The sequence below is a fragment of the Megalobrama amblycephala genome, linkage group LG16 (assembly GCF_018812025.1).
Source record: "Megalobrama amblycephala isolate DHTTF-2021 linkage group LG16, ASM1881202v1, whole genome shotgun sequence".
NCBI lineage: Eukaryota > Metazoa > Chordata > Actinopteri > Cypriniformes > Xenocyprididae > Megalobrama > Megalobrama amblycephala.
In genome coordinates, this window is record NC_063059.1 from 28,983,310 (window position 1) to 29,003,181 (window position 19,872).

Sequence of the window (19,872 nt, forward strand, 5' to 3'; positions counted from 1 at the left end):
ATTTTTGGTGCGCCAAAAAAACACAAAATAATGACTTATATAGTGATGGCCGATTCAAAACACTGCTTCAGGAAGCTTCGGAGCGTTATGAATCAGCGTGTCGAATCAGCAGTTCGGAGCGCCAAAGTCACGTGATTTCAGCCGTTGGCAGTTTGACACGTGATCCGAATCATGATTCGATACACTGATTCATTTGTGCTCCGAATCTTCCTGAAGCAGCCACAAGTATTGGAACATGAGTGTTTGTTTACCACCGGCATTCGCTATGTCGTGTTAGTGGATTCATTATGTCGGACTCACCGCAGGTAACTCATAATCTGCAGTTGTTACTCCTGTCTCCTGACAAAAACATTGCATGCGGCGCCTGTGGAGTGTGGAAAGTTACTGGAGCGCGCAGCCGCGCACGTCTCTCACAAGGAACGTCATGGCAGTGATTGACAAGCCAGCGGGCCAATCAATCATCGCGTAAACGATTGGCTGATGTTTTTAAGGCCCTACCTCGTGCACAGATGATGTATATTAATATTATTCCTTTCAGTGCACCTAATAAATAGTCTTTTATCAGTTAGTAAAGACAGTTTCAAGTAATATTGCAAAAATGTATAAAACAAAACATCCTCTTTAGCACCTTTAAGCTTTAAGGAACAATGTTTTTTTCGCCGATAGGGGTCGCTAAACTCTTCAAAACAATAACAAAGGCGTAGATTGATTACGCAGTGAATGAACGTGGAATCATGGAACTTACCGTAATTTCGATGGATCTAATAATGTTTATAGCGAAATAATGATAATGAATGAGTGAATGCATGTTTTCAACATGACTGTGGTATAAAGCAGGGCGTGGCCGAGAATCGCGGGCGCGATTGCTAATGAGAGACAGATATCAGTGCCACACGCGAGTCCCGGGGGATATAAAGGATTGAGAACATTTCATTCTACCGAACTACTCGCAAAGCTGAAATACTACTCATACAGGTCAGTTTATTTGAAGATTTAAAATTGTGAGGTAACGCAGCACTGTTTCACTTGCTCTCACTATCATATTAAACTGCATTTGAATGTGTTAAAAGTTGTAATGTTATTCTATGTATTAGTTTGTTGGCTGTATGAGACTTAACAGTAAGCTAGTTCAACATTAGAATATCATACTGATGATATTCTAACATTTCATTGTGTTGAGCTATATAACGATTAGTGTTATGTAACGTTAGCCTACATTATTTATTACCTTGTCTAATAACGTGCAAGAGCGGCGTCAAGTCAAAGTTGTGGCAAAGCTCACCACCTCGGAAACACCAAGGCAATATCGATCCTTGTTTTTCCCCCTTTGTCCTAAAGTTTGCTTGCCATGGTCCATATAATGTTTGAATGAAACAACAAGCCACTAGACATTAAGCAGCTATCCCGTCTGTTGCCATGGTTACTATGTAGTACAAGGAAACCAGCGGTAATGCAGATATTACGTCATTGACAAGCGACAAGTGACAAGGGAGGAACGGTCACTTTTAAAATGTGAATTTACAAATTCTTGAAAACATTTAGGATAATGTAAGTACACAGCAGAACAAAATATATAACACTGTGCAAGTGGTTTTTGGAAATTTTAATATAAAAATCTTACATATTGTGCCTTTAAAGGATGTTTTAATAACAAAGTTTGGGAGGGGCATGTTCAGAAAATTAATTAACACAGGAGGAGCTCAGTTAATCAACTCAATTAGCATCATACAGCAGACTTACCTCTGTTCTATGACAGTTTTCCAGCATCTCCTCACTTCTAATTATTCCTATCCCAACCTGGGATGGCGGAGTACTCTGAGTTTGGGCATATTCTTATGTTTAATGTGGTAGTAAGGAAATAAAGTCTGAGAGCAGTGTTTTTGTAACCTACTTTTTCTTACATTTTACTGTTACTGAATCACTTAGTTTTCCATACAGTGTCTCCATGGTGGAGAATGCACCGTCAGCAGGTCCTTTGATCCCGGAGGTGATTTTCTCCTTCATTGAGGCGCTGAAGCCATGCTAACTCTGATAGAGGAGAGTGTGCTCAATGGCTGTGGTGGAGCTAGCTGAAGAAAATCCATTCCCCCAATATATTTTCTGCTGAGGCAGGTACAGTGACCTTTAGCGTTCCGATAGGTCACCCATGGGCATGTGACGTGCTTGTGCATTGATTGCTAAAACTCTGGCCCTTCTATTGTAAAACCCATCCAAGTGTGAATTAGCTGAGATCAATGAGGTGCGTGGATAAGCCTCTTGTCATCTCATTATGTGCTTGGCCGTTCCTTTTAACAAATAATTACCTGAGAACTTTCACAAGTCCAGCATTTGGGAAACTATCCAAGTCTTCACAAGAAATGTTTGCTTAATAGGACAATGAGCTGATTGACGCCTCATTTTGGGTTTAGTTTTTAGGGACAAATAGGGCAAACATGCACTTAAATCTGTTTATTTACTTCCTGTGCTGAATGAAGGGGTGTGTTTTTTTTTTTTTTTTTTTGTGTCCAGGTGCCTACGGAGTGAGAGAGGAGCCCCAGTTTGTGACGGCCCGTGCAGGAGAGAGCGTTGTTTTGGGATGTGACGTGAGCCACCCCCTAAACGGCCAGCAGACTCCCTATGTGGTGGAGTGGTTCAAATTCGGTGTGCCTATTCCCTTCTTCATCAACTTCCGTTTCTATCCTCCTCATGTGGACCCTGAATACGCCGGTAAGCAGCAGCATTTTTGTAAAGTCCAGTGTTTAATCTCAATGAATTACTATGTAGACAATTAATCCTTGTCTAATAGGGCTGGGACAATACATCGATGCATCGTGAATCGAGAAATGATTCTGGATCGATTCTTTTCTGTATGTATCGTGATTCTCTGTCGAATCGATTCTGAGTTTAGTTTTTAACAGCAGATGGCACTGCGTGCTTTGGAAACAGCCATACTCTGCTTCCTTTCAATTCCTTACACACACCACTTGAACCTTCTATAAAATAATCATTCATAAAGTTCGAAAAGGTTGAAGTGAATTACAAGGGTGTTTGCAGTGGGCTGTTTACATTAATCTCACGTCATAAAAGCATTCTGAGGTAGAGACCCGCCTGCTCCTGCAGGATTCTGTCTCGCTCCTGCGAAAAAATTTTATATTGTCCCGCTCCCGCCAGCGACATTCATGTTTAGTCCCGTTCCCGCCCACGCAAATTTCAGCACTGCATAAAAACTCCAGCGTTGTGATTGGTGAACGCTGCATTCACACGGGGCGTCGGCGTTAACATTCATTTACTTTGAATGAATGACGTCATGCTTTGCTGAACTGAATTGTGGGTTCCGTTGCGTCGCTTCACTCGCGTTGCAAGCAGCAGAAGTTGAAGATTTCTCAACTTTTCAAGCGGCAACACAGGAGTCAGCCAATCAATGCATTGAATGCAGCGTTACATAAACACCTGATTGTGTCGTATCTTCTGTGATTGGCTACATATCTCAACACTGCAAACACAAGTTATAAATAGAATCTCGCATATCTGCGACTGTAAATCGTTTTTATTTTATATTAGTTATTCTTGTTGCTTTTTTGCAATATATGAATAAACATTTATATTTTTAAAAAATTGTATATTTAAATAAAAGCCCCGTGAATCATTTAATTCTCCCGCAAACCACACACGAGTAGTGTCTCACCGCACGCGCCCATCAAATCTTGTCCCGCGCTGCACTCTGTTGCATTGGGTCCCGTGGATCCCGCGGGAGTCCAGTGGGAGTGCAGGTCTCTATTCTGAGGTGCAAGTATATTGTTCGCTGCAAACATGATGATCTTAAATTTATGAATTATTAATACTATTAATAAATGTGTGAAGTTGCATAAAATGGAAATACTCAATAAAGTAGGCTAACTGCGTTACCTCAGATGGTTGAATGGTTGGATTCCACAACTGGTAAAATAAAACATATATAAGACAATACAACATTTACTGTAGGAGCCATACAATTTACTGGTAACTTAATTTAAAAAAACTGTTCTATTGCGCTTCGGATTTGGCAGTGAAATTCGCCGATTTTGGGTGCGTAAGATGTGAAGGATTCTATGGGCCAGTTAGTATTTTCACCCCAAAATGGCGGCCGCGCTACCGGAGCGCCATCTAGTGGCTGTTACCCAAAAAGTATCAAAGTGTCGCCTCTTGGGTTCTAAGCTCTTTGCTCAGACTCAGCCGAACACACGAGCGGTCTTCTTCGTGAGCATTTGAGCATGTGGTTAAAAAATTGCCAAGAGCGCCATCTGATGTTAAAAACTTATTGTCTAAGTGTAGAAAGTATCCTGCGCTTCCAATAGTCTAAGACAGTGTTGTTATAGTTAACTAAAAAATCGTTTTCAATAATTGAAATAAGGCTGACATAAAATAAAATTAAAATGTAAATATTATTAACCTAAACTTTAAAAATTAAAAATTAGAAATTGTGCCATGGGAACTAACTGAAATAAAAAAAGTTTAAAATTACTAAAGCTAAAGCTAAAACTGAAAAAAAAAAAAAAAAAAAAAAATATGTAATATATATATATGTGTGTGTGTGTGTATATATAAAATAGGGCTGTCAATAGATTATTTTTTTTTAATTGCGCATTTTCAATCACGATTAATCGCACACTTAACGTGAAATTAATCATACATTTATCTTGTTTAACACGTCGATTTTGCCATCATTGCCTATATCCAGCAAAGGAAACCATCAGAATGAAGTGTGATTTTCCCAAAACTGTATTTTTCAGGTAAATTTAGATGTCTTTCCAAAAAAGGACACCAAATAACCAAATTATATGATTTCATATAATTCATACATTTGTAGGCTACACCAAAGCACCCATAAAAAAAATCACAGCAAAAACAAAAAACAAAAAACGTTTCAGAATTTACAGTGGATAGTATATGCAACAGCCAAGAGCTTGTTTACATTTTAGACAAGGCAAGTTGCAATACTGAACAGGACCACATGGAGATGCCAAAAAAAACCTAAACCAACCACCTTGACCTGCATACTAAAGTACACAGCAACATACACAGGACAAACATTATCCTGAATGTGTGTGAAAACAACATGAATGTACTGAATCGTGTCTGTGCATAAATACAATGTGCGATCAGTGCGTCGTGAGTGCTCATGATTTGTTTGCGCATCAATATAACAGACTCACGCATGCTTCTGTACGTCACCGCAGTCATCTTCCATCAAAACTTAGCAAGAAGCTGGTTTCCTTTATCCAGCCGAGAAACATACTTTTCAAATGATCTGGCCATACAGTGGCGGGATGTTCCGTTCAGACAGGAACAGCGATGTGGAGGGCTCGCGCTCTTCAGATACAATGACGGAATATGACACGAATTCGTGTTTTAAAGTGAAACAGACACTGGAATGAATAATTCTTTCTGCCATCTCTGATATAATCAGCATGGACTTTAAGCTCATCTAACTGCGTGACGTAAATTAAGCTATGACACAATTTCACATGCTTCCGTAATTTTTTTGCATTAAATGCGTCAAATTATTTTAGCACGTTAAGGATTTTGAATTAATCGCATGCGTTAATGTGTTAACGTTGACAGCCCTAATATATAAACGAATAAAATGACAAAAGCACATAACAAAATTACTAAAACTTAAACTAAAATGAAAATGAAAACAGAAAATACTAAAATAGAAGCTTAATAAATACTATTAAATAATATTAAAATAACACTGGTCACAAATTGTGAATATATGTAAATTTAAAAAAAAAAATTTGCATAGAAAATATGTAATTTTCTACTTTATTTTTTTTGTTCAGTACAAATTATATTATCGGCATCACGATTTTGTTTTTAATTTCACAATAACTTTCCAGGTTGAAATTAAAATTTGAATCACAGATTTTCAGCAGTAATTCCAATTTAATAGTACATTAAAGTGTACCAGCATCAAAACACCATGAACCAGCATAAACCAGCCTGAACCAGGATAAAAATTCAAGGTGGCATTTGCAGAAGGAATAGAATGTGAATTGGGACTCAGCCCCGAGATTTACGTTTGGTTTGATTAAATTTACCTGCTCATGACAGCTTTAAAAAAAGCTGTTGACTGAAAACAAACCATTCAAAGTTCCTTTTGAAGTCAAAATTGTTGAATTTGATCTAATGTGCTGATTTTGTGTGAGGCTGAGTGAAAGCACAGTTTTTCTGTTTACTACTTAACGTGAAAGCGAGCCTTTTGCCTTTGACACGGATTGTGAAAAGCTTTAGTAATAGCTGCCTGCTAGCATGGCACTCATTCTTTTTCAAGGTGCATTACTGAACCTTAATTACCGCAGGTGTGCTGCTGGCCGTCTGGGTGAAAAATCAACTATTGTCAGCACTTCTCAAAGCACACACTTTCCATGACACTGGGCATGCGTGAGACACATCCATCTCTGTGATTGTTTGAGATTATTTGATCACTTAACTGCTGTCAATCGGAAACTTCTGTTGCTTTCTAAATTAAGAGAGTTCTGTTTTAAAACCTGCTGCGCTGTCTACAGCCTACATAGGCAGCTACCTTCTAAGGGAGTGTTCTAACTGCACTAGTATCTCATAAGTTTAAAAGATCTGGAACGCTGTTTATGGACAGCAACGCAAAACGCTCCTCACACTAGCCCGTAGGAGACTCAGCTTGCTAAGATGTTGCTAAGCTTACAATATAATACTCCGTAATTATCATTAAAATACATAGCAAACGCAAATATTAAGTTAAAGGTCTCGTTCTTCGTGATCCCATGTTTCAAACTTTAGTTAGTGTGTAATGTTGTTGTTAGAGTATAAATAAAATCTGTAAAATTTTAAAGCTCAAAGTTCAATGCCAAGCGAGATATTTTATTTAACAGAAGTCGCCTACATCGAACGGCCAGTTTGGACTACATCCCTCTACTTCCTTCTTTAATGACGTCACTAAAACAGTTTTTTGACTAACCTCCGCCCACAGGAATACACAAGAGTTGCGTTTGTAGAGTGTGTTTGTCGCCATGTCGTCGAAACGCTGTTATTTTCATCCCGCAGTCCAATCACTGGGTCTGATTCCGGCTCAAATTGATAGGGTAAAATTAAAGACATGTTTACAATAACACTGAGCGCGTGCATCTCCACGTTATGGTAAGAGGCGTGACCTTTCCGGGCAAGGAGCGCTAAGCTGCTGTCGAATCACAACACAGGAACCGCTGGCACAATCAGAACTCGTTACGTATTTCTGAAGGAGGGACTTCATAGAACAAGGAAGTCATCAGCCCGTTTTTATGACAGTGGAAACAGCGGTATACAGATAAGTAAATTATGTGAAAAATACTGTGTTTTTTTACACGCGAAACATGAACACATGTTATATTGCACACTATAAACACAATCAAAGCTTCAAAAAAACACGAAAAACGGGACCTTTTAAGTAGTCATTATGTTAAAGGTCCACTGAAGAGTGTTGGAATGCGCAGCATTATTAAATGTGTTGAAGTAATTTTAACTGAAACAGGAAGACAGGGCGATATATCGAACAGCCCCGCCCCTTTTTTTAAATAGCCAATAGTGTTTTGTTTATGTTACAGCTCACCAGAGCCGTTAGACTCTGTAAAACCTCTGTTTCCTTCTAATCTCTGCCGCGAAAACGGACTTCATTCGCGTCAATGGAAAGCATATTTACACTGTCTGAATCGTTCCCTATTCCCTAAATAGTGCACTATGTGCCATTCACCATATAGAAAGTAGTAAATGCATGAATAAATGACTTGAGCCAAGCATCTGTAAGAGTGTAGGAGGAGGCGGGGCTTCAGATTCTAGAGAGCATTTGATTGGACTGAAGATTTGACGAGAAACTGAAGTGTGATGTGATGTCATGAAATCCGTGATCCATTTTAGCGGAAGTGAGAGACTGTAAGTTTTGAATGCTTATGTCTCCTAAATGCAAATTTTGTCATTGTTTTGGAACACAGCAGCTTATTTATAACCTTAAAGGAACACTCCACTTTTTTGAAAATAGGCTCATTTTCCAACTCCCCTAGAGTTAAACAGTTGAGTTTTACCGTTTTTTTTATGGTAAAATGATATTACGCAGCGGCTGTGACCCTCTGTTTGCACAGGAAGCGTGCCTTGCAACCATGGAGACATTTGTGAGAGACGCTGCGTAATATCATTGCGCCTGCTGCACCCATGGTACGGCATCAAAGTTCCTTGATTATTACTCCAGAATGAGAGTATAGTTCCTAGCCATATCGGCTTAGAAAATTGCAACTTTTAATTTTCCATCGGTCTTAGTACATGATGTAATTACAGAAGAGTCAAGTGTTAAATAGGAAAAATATCAAAACTCTTTGGTCATTTTTGAGCAAGATGCTAATGGTCTAATCAGATTCAATGAACTATGCTAAGCTATGCTAAATGTGGTACCGACAGACCCGGAGATCGGCTGAATGGATTCGAAAATGGTAAAACTCAACTGTAAACTCAAAAAAACTCAACTCTAGGGAGTTGGAAAATGAGCCTATTTTCAAAAAAAGTGGAGTGTTCCTTTAAGGCTAACATATTCATAATAAAAGCTAAAAAACTTAAATTTTGATTTCAGGGGGACTTTAAACTTTGCATATTTAAAGGTGCTGTATGCAATTTTTTTTGGACTAAAACTTACAATACCATAATATATTTGCAGATAAGTTCACATAATTGTTTCTCCGAAAAACAATGCTACAGCCAGTTATTCTACTTTTAAATGTGCGTTCCGTGTCGGAATGTCTGTTTTTGTTGCCAATGCCACTGCCAATTTACCCAATACTGGTTAGGAGATCGCAGATTCCACCCGACATAAAAAGCCTCGATATCCATCTAAAAAGCTCTATGACCAGAGCCATATTATAACATGGATAAATGAACAGATCAATTTGAAGGCTCATCACCTTCCATTGTCATTTGTGCTCGTTCCTGTTGTGTGTCCTCAATCTGGCAACCCGCATGAGCATTTTGTCTGAGGAGGAGGGGGCGGGGCCAACTCTCCAATATTTTGAATTCGGACTGCAGTACTGCTAGCTGTCAATATTACATACTGCACCTTTAAAATATATAGATTTGATGTATTTTACTATGTTTTAAAAATATGTGTATTACAATAAATTCTGTTACTAAAAATGTATATACAATTTGAAATAAAAACTTAAAAAATGAATGAAAATGTATTTATAAAAAGAAAATACATAATAAACAAATAATGGTTGTGGTAGTTATTGGGTTAATCTTTGCATATTTAAAATATATAAGTTGTATATATTTTAATATATTTAAATAATATTTAGTATAATATTTAATAAATAAATGTAATATTTAAAGTTGTAAATTAATTTTACATTTTAAATAAAAAAATAATATACTTAATATACTATTAGATTTTTTTTAAATGCAAACATTTGTAATTTGGCTTTTTAACGCTTCAAAAATGAATGAATATTTATCATTTAAAATACATAGCAAACACAAATATTGGTTAAAATTTAAATTTGTAATATTGAAATATTAATATTTAAATATTTTATATTTGAATAAATACATATGATATTTAAATAATAAATGCCAACAATAAAAATAACCAGCGAAGTTAGCTAATTACCTTATAAGTCCATAGATATCGTCTTCAATTCGTACAGTCATTAGCACTTTCTCAGACAAGCGGATGAGAGTCCTGTTTTCCTGTTTGATCATGTGACATTTGGCCTATTAGCTGGTTGAGATGTGTTTGATTAGGGTTTGGAGCTGAACCCATATCCCTCTCTGAATGAGAGGTCAGGCTGGGAAAGAATTAACTTATAATTCACATCTCTATATTACAATTTCTCATAAATCCTTCCCACCCATAAAATAAATAATTGATTTTAGTAAGGGAGAGGAAAGGGGAAGTGAATTAACTATCATTCCACTATTTGGTTGTGGCCTCATTGCATTTTAAATTAGATATGAGATCTAATGTTCAGTTCCACTGTATATCATCTCCTGTGGGTACTATAGAGTCGCCATGACAGCTCATTTTGTATTGTTCCTCTACGCCACAAGGCTTTAGTCTCACAGTTTGGCTGGACCCGCACACAATTACCACTGAACTCCAAAAGGCTATTACTGTAACTCACAATGCAATTTTCTGCTGCAGAAATTCCCAAACTCTCTCCCTGTTGGCTACTGCCAGAGCTCCGGGTCTGATTCCTCAACCAATTTACCGTATTAGAGTCCTCATTGTCTTGCAGACAGACAATCTATGCAGCAATCATTGCAGCAGTTTAGATGTGATTTACACAGGCTCTCCTAAAGTGATTCTTAGCTAGAGGCAGATTGTATTCAGTCAGGACGGGCCTGTTTACGGCCCCCTAAAACGCAGTGCACTCATTTCTGGCAAGAGGCCTGCAGGAAGATTTTGGTAATTAAGCGCCTAACAAGTTTGCTTAATGAACACCCCTGTGCGCTCTGAGCATAGAGTGCAATTTATAAAATGGGATCTCTTGAGGTGAACTCATATATGTAGCTCCTATATAGAGGGTATGCATTGACGTCACTTTCCCACCGGAACTGAGTGGCAAAACTTTCTGCAACATGACTGGCTTTAGTAGGGGAGTCTGCAAAAACCGGGATAATTCTAATATTGATAGTATAGATATCAAATAGTTATCTGATCAGTAGAGAACACATGAAGTTTAAATAGACTTGCATAGAACACTGCATTTAAACCTATGGTAAAAGATAGTGGGAAAGATAGTAATGCAGTCCTTTTAGCAAAGGTAGGCCTTTTATTTGCTGTTGCGTTCAGTGTGAAGATTCTCCCTGACTTTGATGCCCATGCCTGATCCCATCAGTACTTTATTACTCTACACGAAAATAGCTGTGATTTTGAAGGCCTTATTTTTTACTGAAAGACCGCAGCCTCCTCTGCCCCATGCTGTATTGATTTTCTGCTCTGGAAACCTGCTGTTTCCTCTCTCAGGTGCAGCTGTGATCCCATGGCTATGATATCTACTGCTCAGTACACAGCAGTATGAAGTATGAAGGCCAGTCGGAACGTAAACATGTGAGTCTGAGACACTCAGGAGATATCGGCCCAGTGAACAGTACCCTGAACTTGAATTGAAAAACATTAAATCCTAGCTAAAGTCCTCAAATAGGCAAATGAGAGATTGTGTCTTCCTATTGGACAGATCTGGAATGGCTTAGTTCAGTCAGAGAGATGCTTGACTTCCTGAATGTTTTTCACTTTCCGTTTCTATTTGTATTGTCAGTGTTGCTAAGCCTCTTACTAGAGAAAGTGTAACACTCAGATGTGAGCTGTGATACTTCGTTCTTTTCTATTTAAAGTACAGTACACTTTTCATTTGATAGTGTAGGAGGGCTGAAATCAAGCGAATATTGCTTTGCTAGTAATGTTATACGTTGCTCCACGTGCTGGCGGCTTGCTGCTTATTATTTAATCATTTTGTGAATAGCAAGGTGAAACCTTGGAAATACTGCATAAAGTTGTTGTATGATGTGACTTTAAGTTATATAGCTTATAACATTCATAGAGTTACTATTTTTTTATATTCATTTCAGCGTTTTTTCTTTTTACATGCTGGAGTGATTAACTGTAATCACAATGGCAATACGGGGCTTTATTTCATGGAGATAACAACTAATAATAATCTCCATCAAACAATATTACACAGACAGCTAATTAAAACATAAATTTCCTGTTTCAGCAGTGGGTGCAGTATGCGGTGACCGCAGAGTAAGAGTCGTTTTAAACAAGGCAGACCCTGAAATCAGTGTAAAATGTTCATAAAACCACTGAACTTAAAACTGAATACAATAGTTTATGCAAGAATGGTTTTATGAACAGTTTACAATGAAATTCTCCTCATGCTTTAAATAAATAAGGCTTTTTGTTGATGCTGCTTTGCACTTGTTTCCTTTTTTTAATTGAAAGTCTTTAGGTATTATTCACAATGTGTCAGGGTTATTAACTGAAATTAAAACTAAAACCATTAAACAAAATTGCTGCTTTATATAAAATAAATGTCAACTGAAATGCAATAAAATATTTTATTTCAGCTAGTTGCCAAAACAACATTTCTCATTTTCATGTAGTTAATTAAAATGAATAAAAACTATATTCATTAAAAACTCAATTGTCTAGATTGGCAGTATGTTTAATCTGCCCAATATTAAACCATTCCAAAAAAAACAGCACATGAATGGGTATAAGCACACCATTTTCACTGGTGGAAAACAACTGTGGTGTGATGAGTGAACGCAGCAGAAACTTGAAATCATCTTGCATTGCTTCCGCATCACATTGTGAAAACTGCATTTATGACAAAGAACTGCAAAGATGCAGATATATCAATATCATAACAATCCATCAATACATGCACACACCTGGTCCTCTGCTTCTGACATTGGCTTCTGACGCTGTGAATTGAAGCCTGCTGTCATTTTTATGAGTTTTAAAGCTGACTGAGGTGAAAATGAATTTGTGTACAGACTGTAATAACTGTAATTAAACCCTGTTTTGTTTGCAAAATAAAAGAAAAAAGTCTCACTCTGCGCTCCTCTGTTCCTGTGCTCTTTCAGGTAGAACCAGTCTGCATGGCAAAGCGTCTCTGCAGATTGACCAGGTGCGCTCAGAAGACCAGGGCTGGTATGAGTGCAGGGTCCTCATGCTGGAACAACAATATGACACCTTCCACAACGGCAGCTGGGTTCACCTCACAGTCAACGGTGAGACTCCATCCATCCATCCATCCATCCATCCATCCATCCATCCATCCAGAAAATGCTTGTTTATACATTACAATTTAGAGTAATTTGTTATCAGAGATGAAACTGAGCTCATTAAAGCAATTATTACAAGTTATTACAGAAAATTTGGCAGTTGTTTATGTTGATTCAGTGTTGCGTCATCTAAAGTCCTCGTAGGGGTTGGCATCTTTTCACAGGTGTTTAGGTCACCTTCATTTCAGGCTTTCAAACTGGACAACAGAAGAAAGACAATAGAGCAATAGACCCCATTATAATCAGTGCTGTTGTCTACATTGGATGCAACAAATCCCCGACAATAAACTGATGCCTCGTCCAAGCACATATTCTATCATGTACTCCAAGCACTCGCGATACTTCTCAAAAGAAGGACAAATGTATTTTCAATGGTCGTTTTGTTGTATCCAGTGTAGACAGTTTCTAGCTGTTGCGATGCGTAGACACAGTGTTAATAACGACCAGCTTGAAGGGTCTTGGGACATGACCCAGAGATAGAGACAAGTTAAAGGTGCCCTAGAATTAAATATTGAATTTATATTGGCATAGTTGAATAACAAGAGTTCAGTACATGGAAATGACATACACTGAGTTTCAAACTCCATTGTTTCCTCCTCCTTATATAAATCTCATTTGTTTAAAAGACCTCCGAAGAACAGGCGAATCTCAACATAACACCGACTGTTATGTAACAGTCGGGGTGTACGCCCCCAATATTTGCATATGCCAGCCCATGATCAAGCCATTAGACAAGGGCAGAATGTCTGGATGTGCACAGCTGAATCATCAGACAAGGTAAGCAAGCAAGGACAATAGCGAAAAATGGCAGATGGAGCAATAATAACTGACATGATCCATGATAACATGATATTTTTACTGATATTTGTGAATTGTCTTTCTAAATGTTTCGTTAGCATGTTGCTAATGTACTGTTAAATGTGGGTAAAGTTACCATCGTTTATTACCGTATTCGTGGAGACCCAGAGCCGTCGCTATTTTCATTTTTAAACACTTGCAGTCTGTATAATTCATAAACACAACTTCATTCTTTATAAATCTCTCCAACAGTGTGTAATGTTAGCTTTAGCCACGGAGCATATCCTCATTCAGAATCAAATGTAATGCATCCAAATAAATACTATACTTACATGATCCGATGTATGCAAGCAGCATGCATGACGAACATCTTGTAAAGATCCATTTTGAGGGTTATATTAGCTGTGTAAACAGTGTTTATGCTGTTCAAGGCAAGCACGAGCTCCGGGGGAGGGGGAGCGGGAGATTTAAAGGGGCCGCAACCTATATATCGGTGCATAGTTAATGATGCCCCAAAATAGGCAGTTAAAAAATGAATTAAAAAAAATCTATGGGGTATTTTGAGCTGAAACTTCACAGACACATTCAGGGGACACCTTAGACTTATATTACATCTTTTAAAAAGAGGTTCTAGGGCACCTTTAATAATATTGAGAAGAGGCTCTTCTGCTACAGGTAACAACTCTTTCAGTAATTAAGTGGGTATTGGATCTAATAAACATGTTGTTGGTTTAGATGCAATGATAAGTTTATTTAGCTCTTCTTGTCCTATAGTTGTAAAGCACTGTTGTTCTTGAGGGGTGAAAATTGAGGCTGAATCATAAAATGCTGCCAAAGGTTGTACATTTACAATTGTGTTTCTGATGCTTTTGATTTCCTCTTTAGAGAAATTCATAAATTCATTACTACTAAACTGTGTTGGAATATTCAGTTCAGGTTGATGTCTGTTTATTTGTTCTAGCCACTGTACTAAATAAAAGTAATGTTTTGGTTATTTTTTATGAGTTTGCAGAGATGCTCAGCCCTGGTGGATTTTAGAGCCTTTTTATAGCGGGATTTACCACGCGATTCTAAAGATTTCTAAATTTGTTTGTTTCTATTTGCTCTCTAGGTTACGAGTTTTGCTCTTGAGAGTGGCGTGAGTAATATTACTAGTCATTTCATCAAGTTAATTTGTGTGTTTGGGTACACTGAGCAGCTGAGACAGATTAGGCAGTGTTATTTGTGTCTTTAGTGGTTGAGATAATTGTTCTTTCTTGATAATGTGGAGCGACATGGCAAATATAAGCAGTACGCAAGTTACAAGTTAGTGATCAGTGACATCACTTTGCTGTAGAATATCTATATCAGTAAGATCGGTAACATGCGATATAATTAATCTGTATCTATCTATCTATCTAGACAGATGGATGGATTTGGATGGATGAATATTCATTTAGTAGTTTGTTCTTCTGTGTATAAGGCTTTGCTTATATCTACATATGTGAATGTGTGTACTCAGTTTCTCCATACACAGACTCTAGATACACTGCAGGACGGAGCCGACATATATTTTTTTCTTGTTTCTCTCTCTCTCTCTTCTCTCTTCTCATCCCTTCCCCTTCGCATATAATGGATGTCTGCTTTTGGGGGTGGAGTAGGACTAATCGTGGCTTGATTTCATATTCATTTCTAATATCAGCAGTAAATCAGAGCTGTGAGGAGTGGAGGAGGATGTGACTGTCTCTTACCACTCATGAATGCCTGCTGCTGTGAGTAATATGTGTGGTAGACCCAACAAAAAACAGCTTTTATGCTCAAGCTGGAGAAATGAGCAATGTACTCCCTTGTGATTTTTGGTCTAGGTCTGTTGCCATTGTTTCCATCAGAAAACGTTATTGCCATCTTCGTTAGAGATGACTTTTTGTTCTTGTCGTACATTGGAAAATAATGGGTCATGATTTGTTTTTAGTTAGTATGTTACTGTGTCTGTCAAAGTATTACAGACGCCATGAAATCAAAATTAGAGTTTTGTCCCATTTAATTTAATCCATGTCTGTAATCTCTATGGTCATCCATATGCTTGTTTACTCCTACATGATGGTGTTCTCGTCCAGGAAAAAGGATCAGAAATATTGATGACTCATCATGCACTACACAGATTTTTGTCCAATCAAATCCTCTCCAGAATATAAGTGTCCTGCATCCAATTCCAGACTAGCAAAATAGCAAATTGTAGTTCATGACTGTGAAAGGGACTATCAATCAATATGTCCCTCCAAAACTTCCATTTCATTAGGAGCACAGGACAAAACTGTGCCAGTCAAGCGATTTCATAAGGGTGTTTAAAATAATAAAGGGAAGCTTACACTCAATATTATGAGCCTTAGGGTATGGGCTAGCATTAAAAAGAAACCCATCGGGCCTTCTCTGAAATGTGCATTACCCTTATGTCTAATAAACAGAGTAATATTTCACCAGGCACCACCATAATTTCCATTACACTAATGGAGATGTCTTCCATGGTGCCAAACTACAGAGGCAAATTTGGGGTAGCTCAAGCCTTTGGTCATGTCATGTTCCTCTCTCTCATTCTGTTTGAACATCGCATTTTGCCTGATTTATTATTTATGGGCATGGTTCAGCACCACTGGAAATATATTATCTTCTCCACGGTGAGTGTTTGCATTTTATTAGATGATGAATTTAATACGATCCATTAAGACAATATGTAAACTATCATGATTCACAGCTCAGTAATCATTGCCTGGGGGTCAATATCCAAAAGGCCCTCGGTCGCATATTAATAGTATCACAACGCCGCTGTAGGCTTAAATCAAGTGCTGACATGGCAGATTAATTCCAATACTGGAGCCTTTTGTATTCGGCTGCACTGCATACTGATTCTCACTGTACATAATTTTACATGTATGAGCTGCAGTGGCAGTGACAGTGCACTGTCTCTTCTCATGTTAGTGAGAAATCGTTAGCGTTTGCCGTATTAATATGTTGGCAATAAGCAACTTTGTTAGACCTTTATAGTGTTTTTATTGAATTACATCCCCAAGTGAGATATGTGAGCATTCAGTGGACAGCAGCAAGATGAAAGTGTTCAGTCAATGATGTGGTCTTCTGATTGAAATTGCACAGGAGGGATTGAGTGTTCAACTCATATTGGTACATAAGGAAGAAATGCACAATTACATATCTGAAACTACTCAAGCAAGAGAAAAAAGTTATTTTAGTTACTTGAAAGTTTGTTTAATGCAGGGGTTTTCAAACATTTTGATGCTACTGAGATTTTATATATGTTTCCATGTACAATGGGACATCTTTTTTTATTAGATGTATAATGCTGTCAATAAAAATAAATAATAATAATAATAGCAAATGATCTCATGATTTCCTAGCAGAATGCAATAATAATCAAGTCAAGTCACCTTTATTTATATAGCGCTTTTTACAATGTAGTTTGTGTCAAAGCAGCTTTACATTGATAACTGGTACATAATTTGGCTGCACAGCAGCTCTTAAATAATAGTGTCAATGCAGGCAGATCAGAAGCACTGTTGAATAAATGTCAAGAATACTATTGAATATCAAATGTCAAGTGTCCCCAACTAAGCAAGCCAAAGGCGACAGCGGCAAGGAACCCAAACTCCATCAGGTGACATCAGGTGGCAAACAAGTGGCAAATAGGTGTTAAAATGGAGAAAAAAAAAAAACCTTGGGAGAAACCAGGCTTAGTCGGGGGGCCAGTTCTCCTCTGGCGAACAGTGCTTTGTTACGAATCAGGTTGCTATCATAAGTCTGATAGGATCGCAACAATCAAAGTATTTATTTCAGTTCCATCCAGTTGAGGATCGTCAATTATGATGCTTTTTAACTTATGTTAGAGTTTGGCACTTTTGTTTTGTTTAGTTAAAGGTGCCCTAGAATTGAAAATTGAATTTACCTCGTCATAGTTGAATAACAAGAGTTCTGTACATGGAAATTACATACAGTGAGTCTCAAACACCATTGTTTCCTCCTTCTTATGTAAATTTGATTTGTGCAAAAGACCTCCGAAGAACAGGCGAATCTCAACATAACACAGACTGTGACGCAACAGTCGGGATCATTAATATTTACGCTCCCAATATTTGCATATGCCAGCCCATGTTCAAGGCATTAGACAGCCAGTATTAACGTCTGGGGCAGCACACAGACTTTATGCAGGTAAGCAAGCAAGGACAATAGCGAAAAAATGGCAGATGGGGCAATAATAACTGACATGATCCATGATTACATGATATTTTTAGTGATATTTGTAAATTGTCTTTCTAAATGTTTCGTTAGCATGTTGCTAATGTACTGTTAAATGTGGTTAAAGTTACCATCGTTTCTTACTGTATTCACGGAGAGCAGAGTCATGTCGTTATTTTCATTATTAAACACTTGCAGTCTGTATAATTCATAAACACAACTTCATTCTTTATAAATCTCTCCAACAGTGTGTAACGTTAGCTTTAGCCTGTTAGCCACATATAGGCTACTATCAAACTCATTCAGAATCAAATGTAAACATCCAAATAAATACCATACTCACATAGGTTGCATGACAAACACTTTGTAAAGATCCATTTTGAGGGTTATATTAGCTGTGTGAACTTTGTTTATGCAATGTATTATAGAGTCGCGAGCTTGGGGGGAGGGGAGCGCGAGCATTTAAAGAGGACACACACAGAAACGGCGCATTTCTAATTATGCCCAAAAATAGGCAGTTAAAAAACTGAATAAAAAATATCTATGTGGTATTTTGAGCTGAAAAGACTTATAGACTTATATTACATCTTGTGAAAAAGTGTTCTAGGGCACCTTTAAGTATTGTTTTTTGATGTTTTATTTTAAAAGTGTAAAAAAAACAAAAAAAAAAACATAATGGAGATATAATTCATTTTGAAGTTTTATTAAGTGTTAACAATGAGATTATATAGTTTTTTATAATCAATTAACACTGCTTTTGTCATTTTTTACAAGATGGACAAAATTTGTCACCAAAAAAGTAATTCGGTTTAACCAAAATTTCGGTTTTACCGAATGTCACTTTTGTTTCGGGACCTGCATATGAGCAAGTGAAAACATGAATTTTTCAAATAGTTAAAAGAGAGTAAGTTACTTTGCTTCATGACCATATGATCCTTTGCAGGTGTCTGAATGATGTCACATCCTGTCACATGATATTGACCGCATGACTTAAATGACCAAAATGGTCCCTTTATATTGGTTACTCCTATCAATGAAATTCATTTTTCTGGACATTCTTTCTCATAACAAAGCAACGACTTCTACACATAATTTTAATACCATTTTGCACTATGTTAATATATGATGTTATAAAATCATGCCAGAATAATAATAATAATAAAAAAAAACATTTATTACATTTTAAGATTTTTTTTTATCACAAATGAAATTACTGTATTTGCCTTTGGACGGTTAAACCGAATGACCTTTTGACGCTTCAAAATCTTTAAAATATCTTTATATGTAGCAAAAATATAATTAAAACCTTTTTGATTCAATAAAAGAGATCTAGTTTTACTACCTTCCATACTCTGGATGTCATATCTTTGTTTTTTATTATTATTAAGGCCTTTGGACAAAAAAATGACCTGTCACGTCATTGACCCATGTACAATGAAAAATAATCTAAGTTAGTAGTAGATCAGTGCTAGCTGTTTTCACTATTGCATATGAGTACTATGAATACTCTGGCTATGAGTACATGTTTGCTGCAGTGATATAATTTGCTTATTTGTATCTCTGTTGATTATTCATTGTGAAATGAAGCAGCACCTGATATTTATTTGTCTGCTGTCAGACATTGAGGTGTCATCCACAGGAACAGTATAATTAGTGCTGTCAGCTCTCTGTAAGCGCAGGCTATTTGTATATTTAACATATGCTTGTGAGGTGAGACTCATGCATATTCCAAACTTCAAACAATGTCACCAGCAAGGGTAACCGTCTGCTGCACCTTACGTCCATGTTAAAAGTCCACAGCCGTTCGCTTGCAGAAATCACTGTGACTTATTTGGAAAATGCACAGTAGCTGTTTCTCCATTTCAGAGCTGCGGTGGGAGAGCGAGCGAGTGAGAGGCGCAAGTGAAGGGTGTATTATTGCATGCGGGGTGCGTGTTTGTGTATGTGTGTGTTTTTGGCCCAGGGTGAATGAGTTCAGTGTCTGCCTCATCTTTTTTCGGCCGGAGAAATGTCACCTGTGCAGCTGTGGCGGGCGGCGCTAGTGCA

At 37.4% G+C, this 19,872-nt stretch overlaps 1 protein-coding gene across 9 annotated transcripts in view; it reads left to right on the forward strand.

Annotated features, from left to right (window-relative positions):
• The window catches only part of igsf9ba (immunoglobulin superfamily, member 9Ba), an 83,044-nt gene that overhangs the window by 19,016 nt on the left and 44,156 nt on the right, over positions 1-19,872 (forward strand). For 7 of the 9 annotated variants that reach the window (XR_007180415.1, XR_007180416.1, XM_048160990.1 and 4 more), the window contains exons 2-3: positions 2,509-2,706; positions 12,604-12,750. Coding sequence is in view for 7 of the 9 variants with exons in the window: in XM_048160990.1 (XP_048016947.1) it covers positions 2,509-2,706; positions 12,604-12,750 (345 nt within the window). In the remaining 2 variants the exon portion in view is untranslated. Of the gene's footprint in view, positions 1-672; positions 976-1,475; positions 1,549-2,508; positions 2,707-12,603; positions 12,751-19,872 lie in introns of those variants that run through there. The other 2 variants (XM_048160991.1, XM_048160992.1) reach the window with 2 other exon arrangements.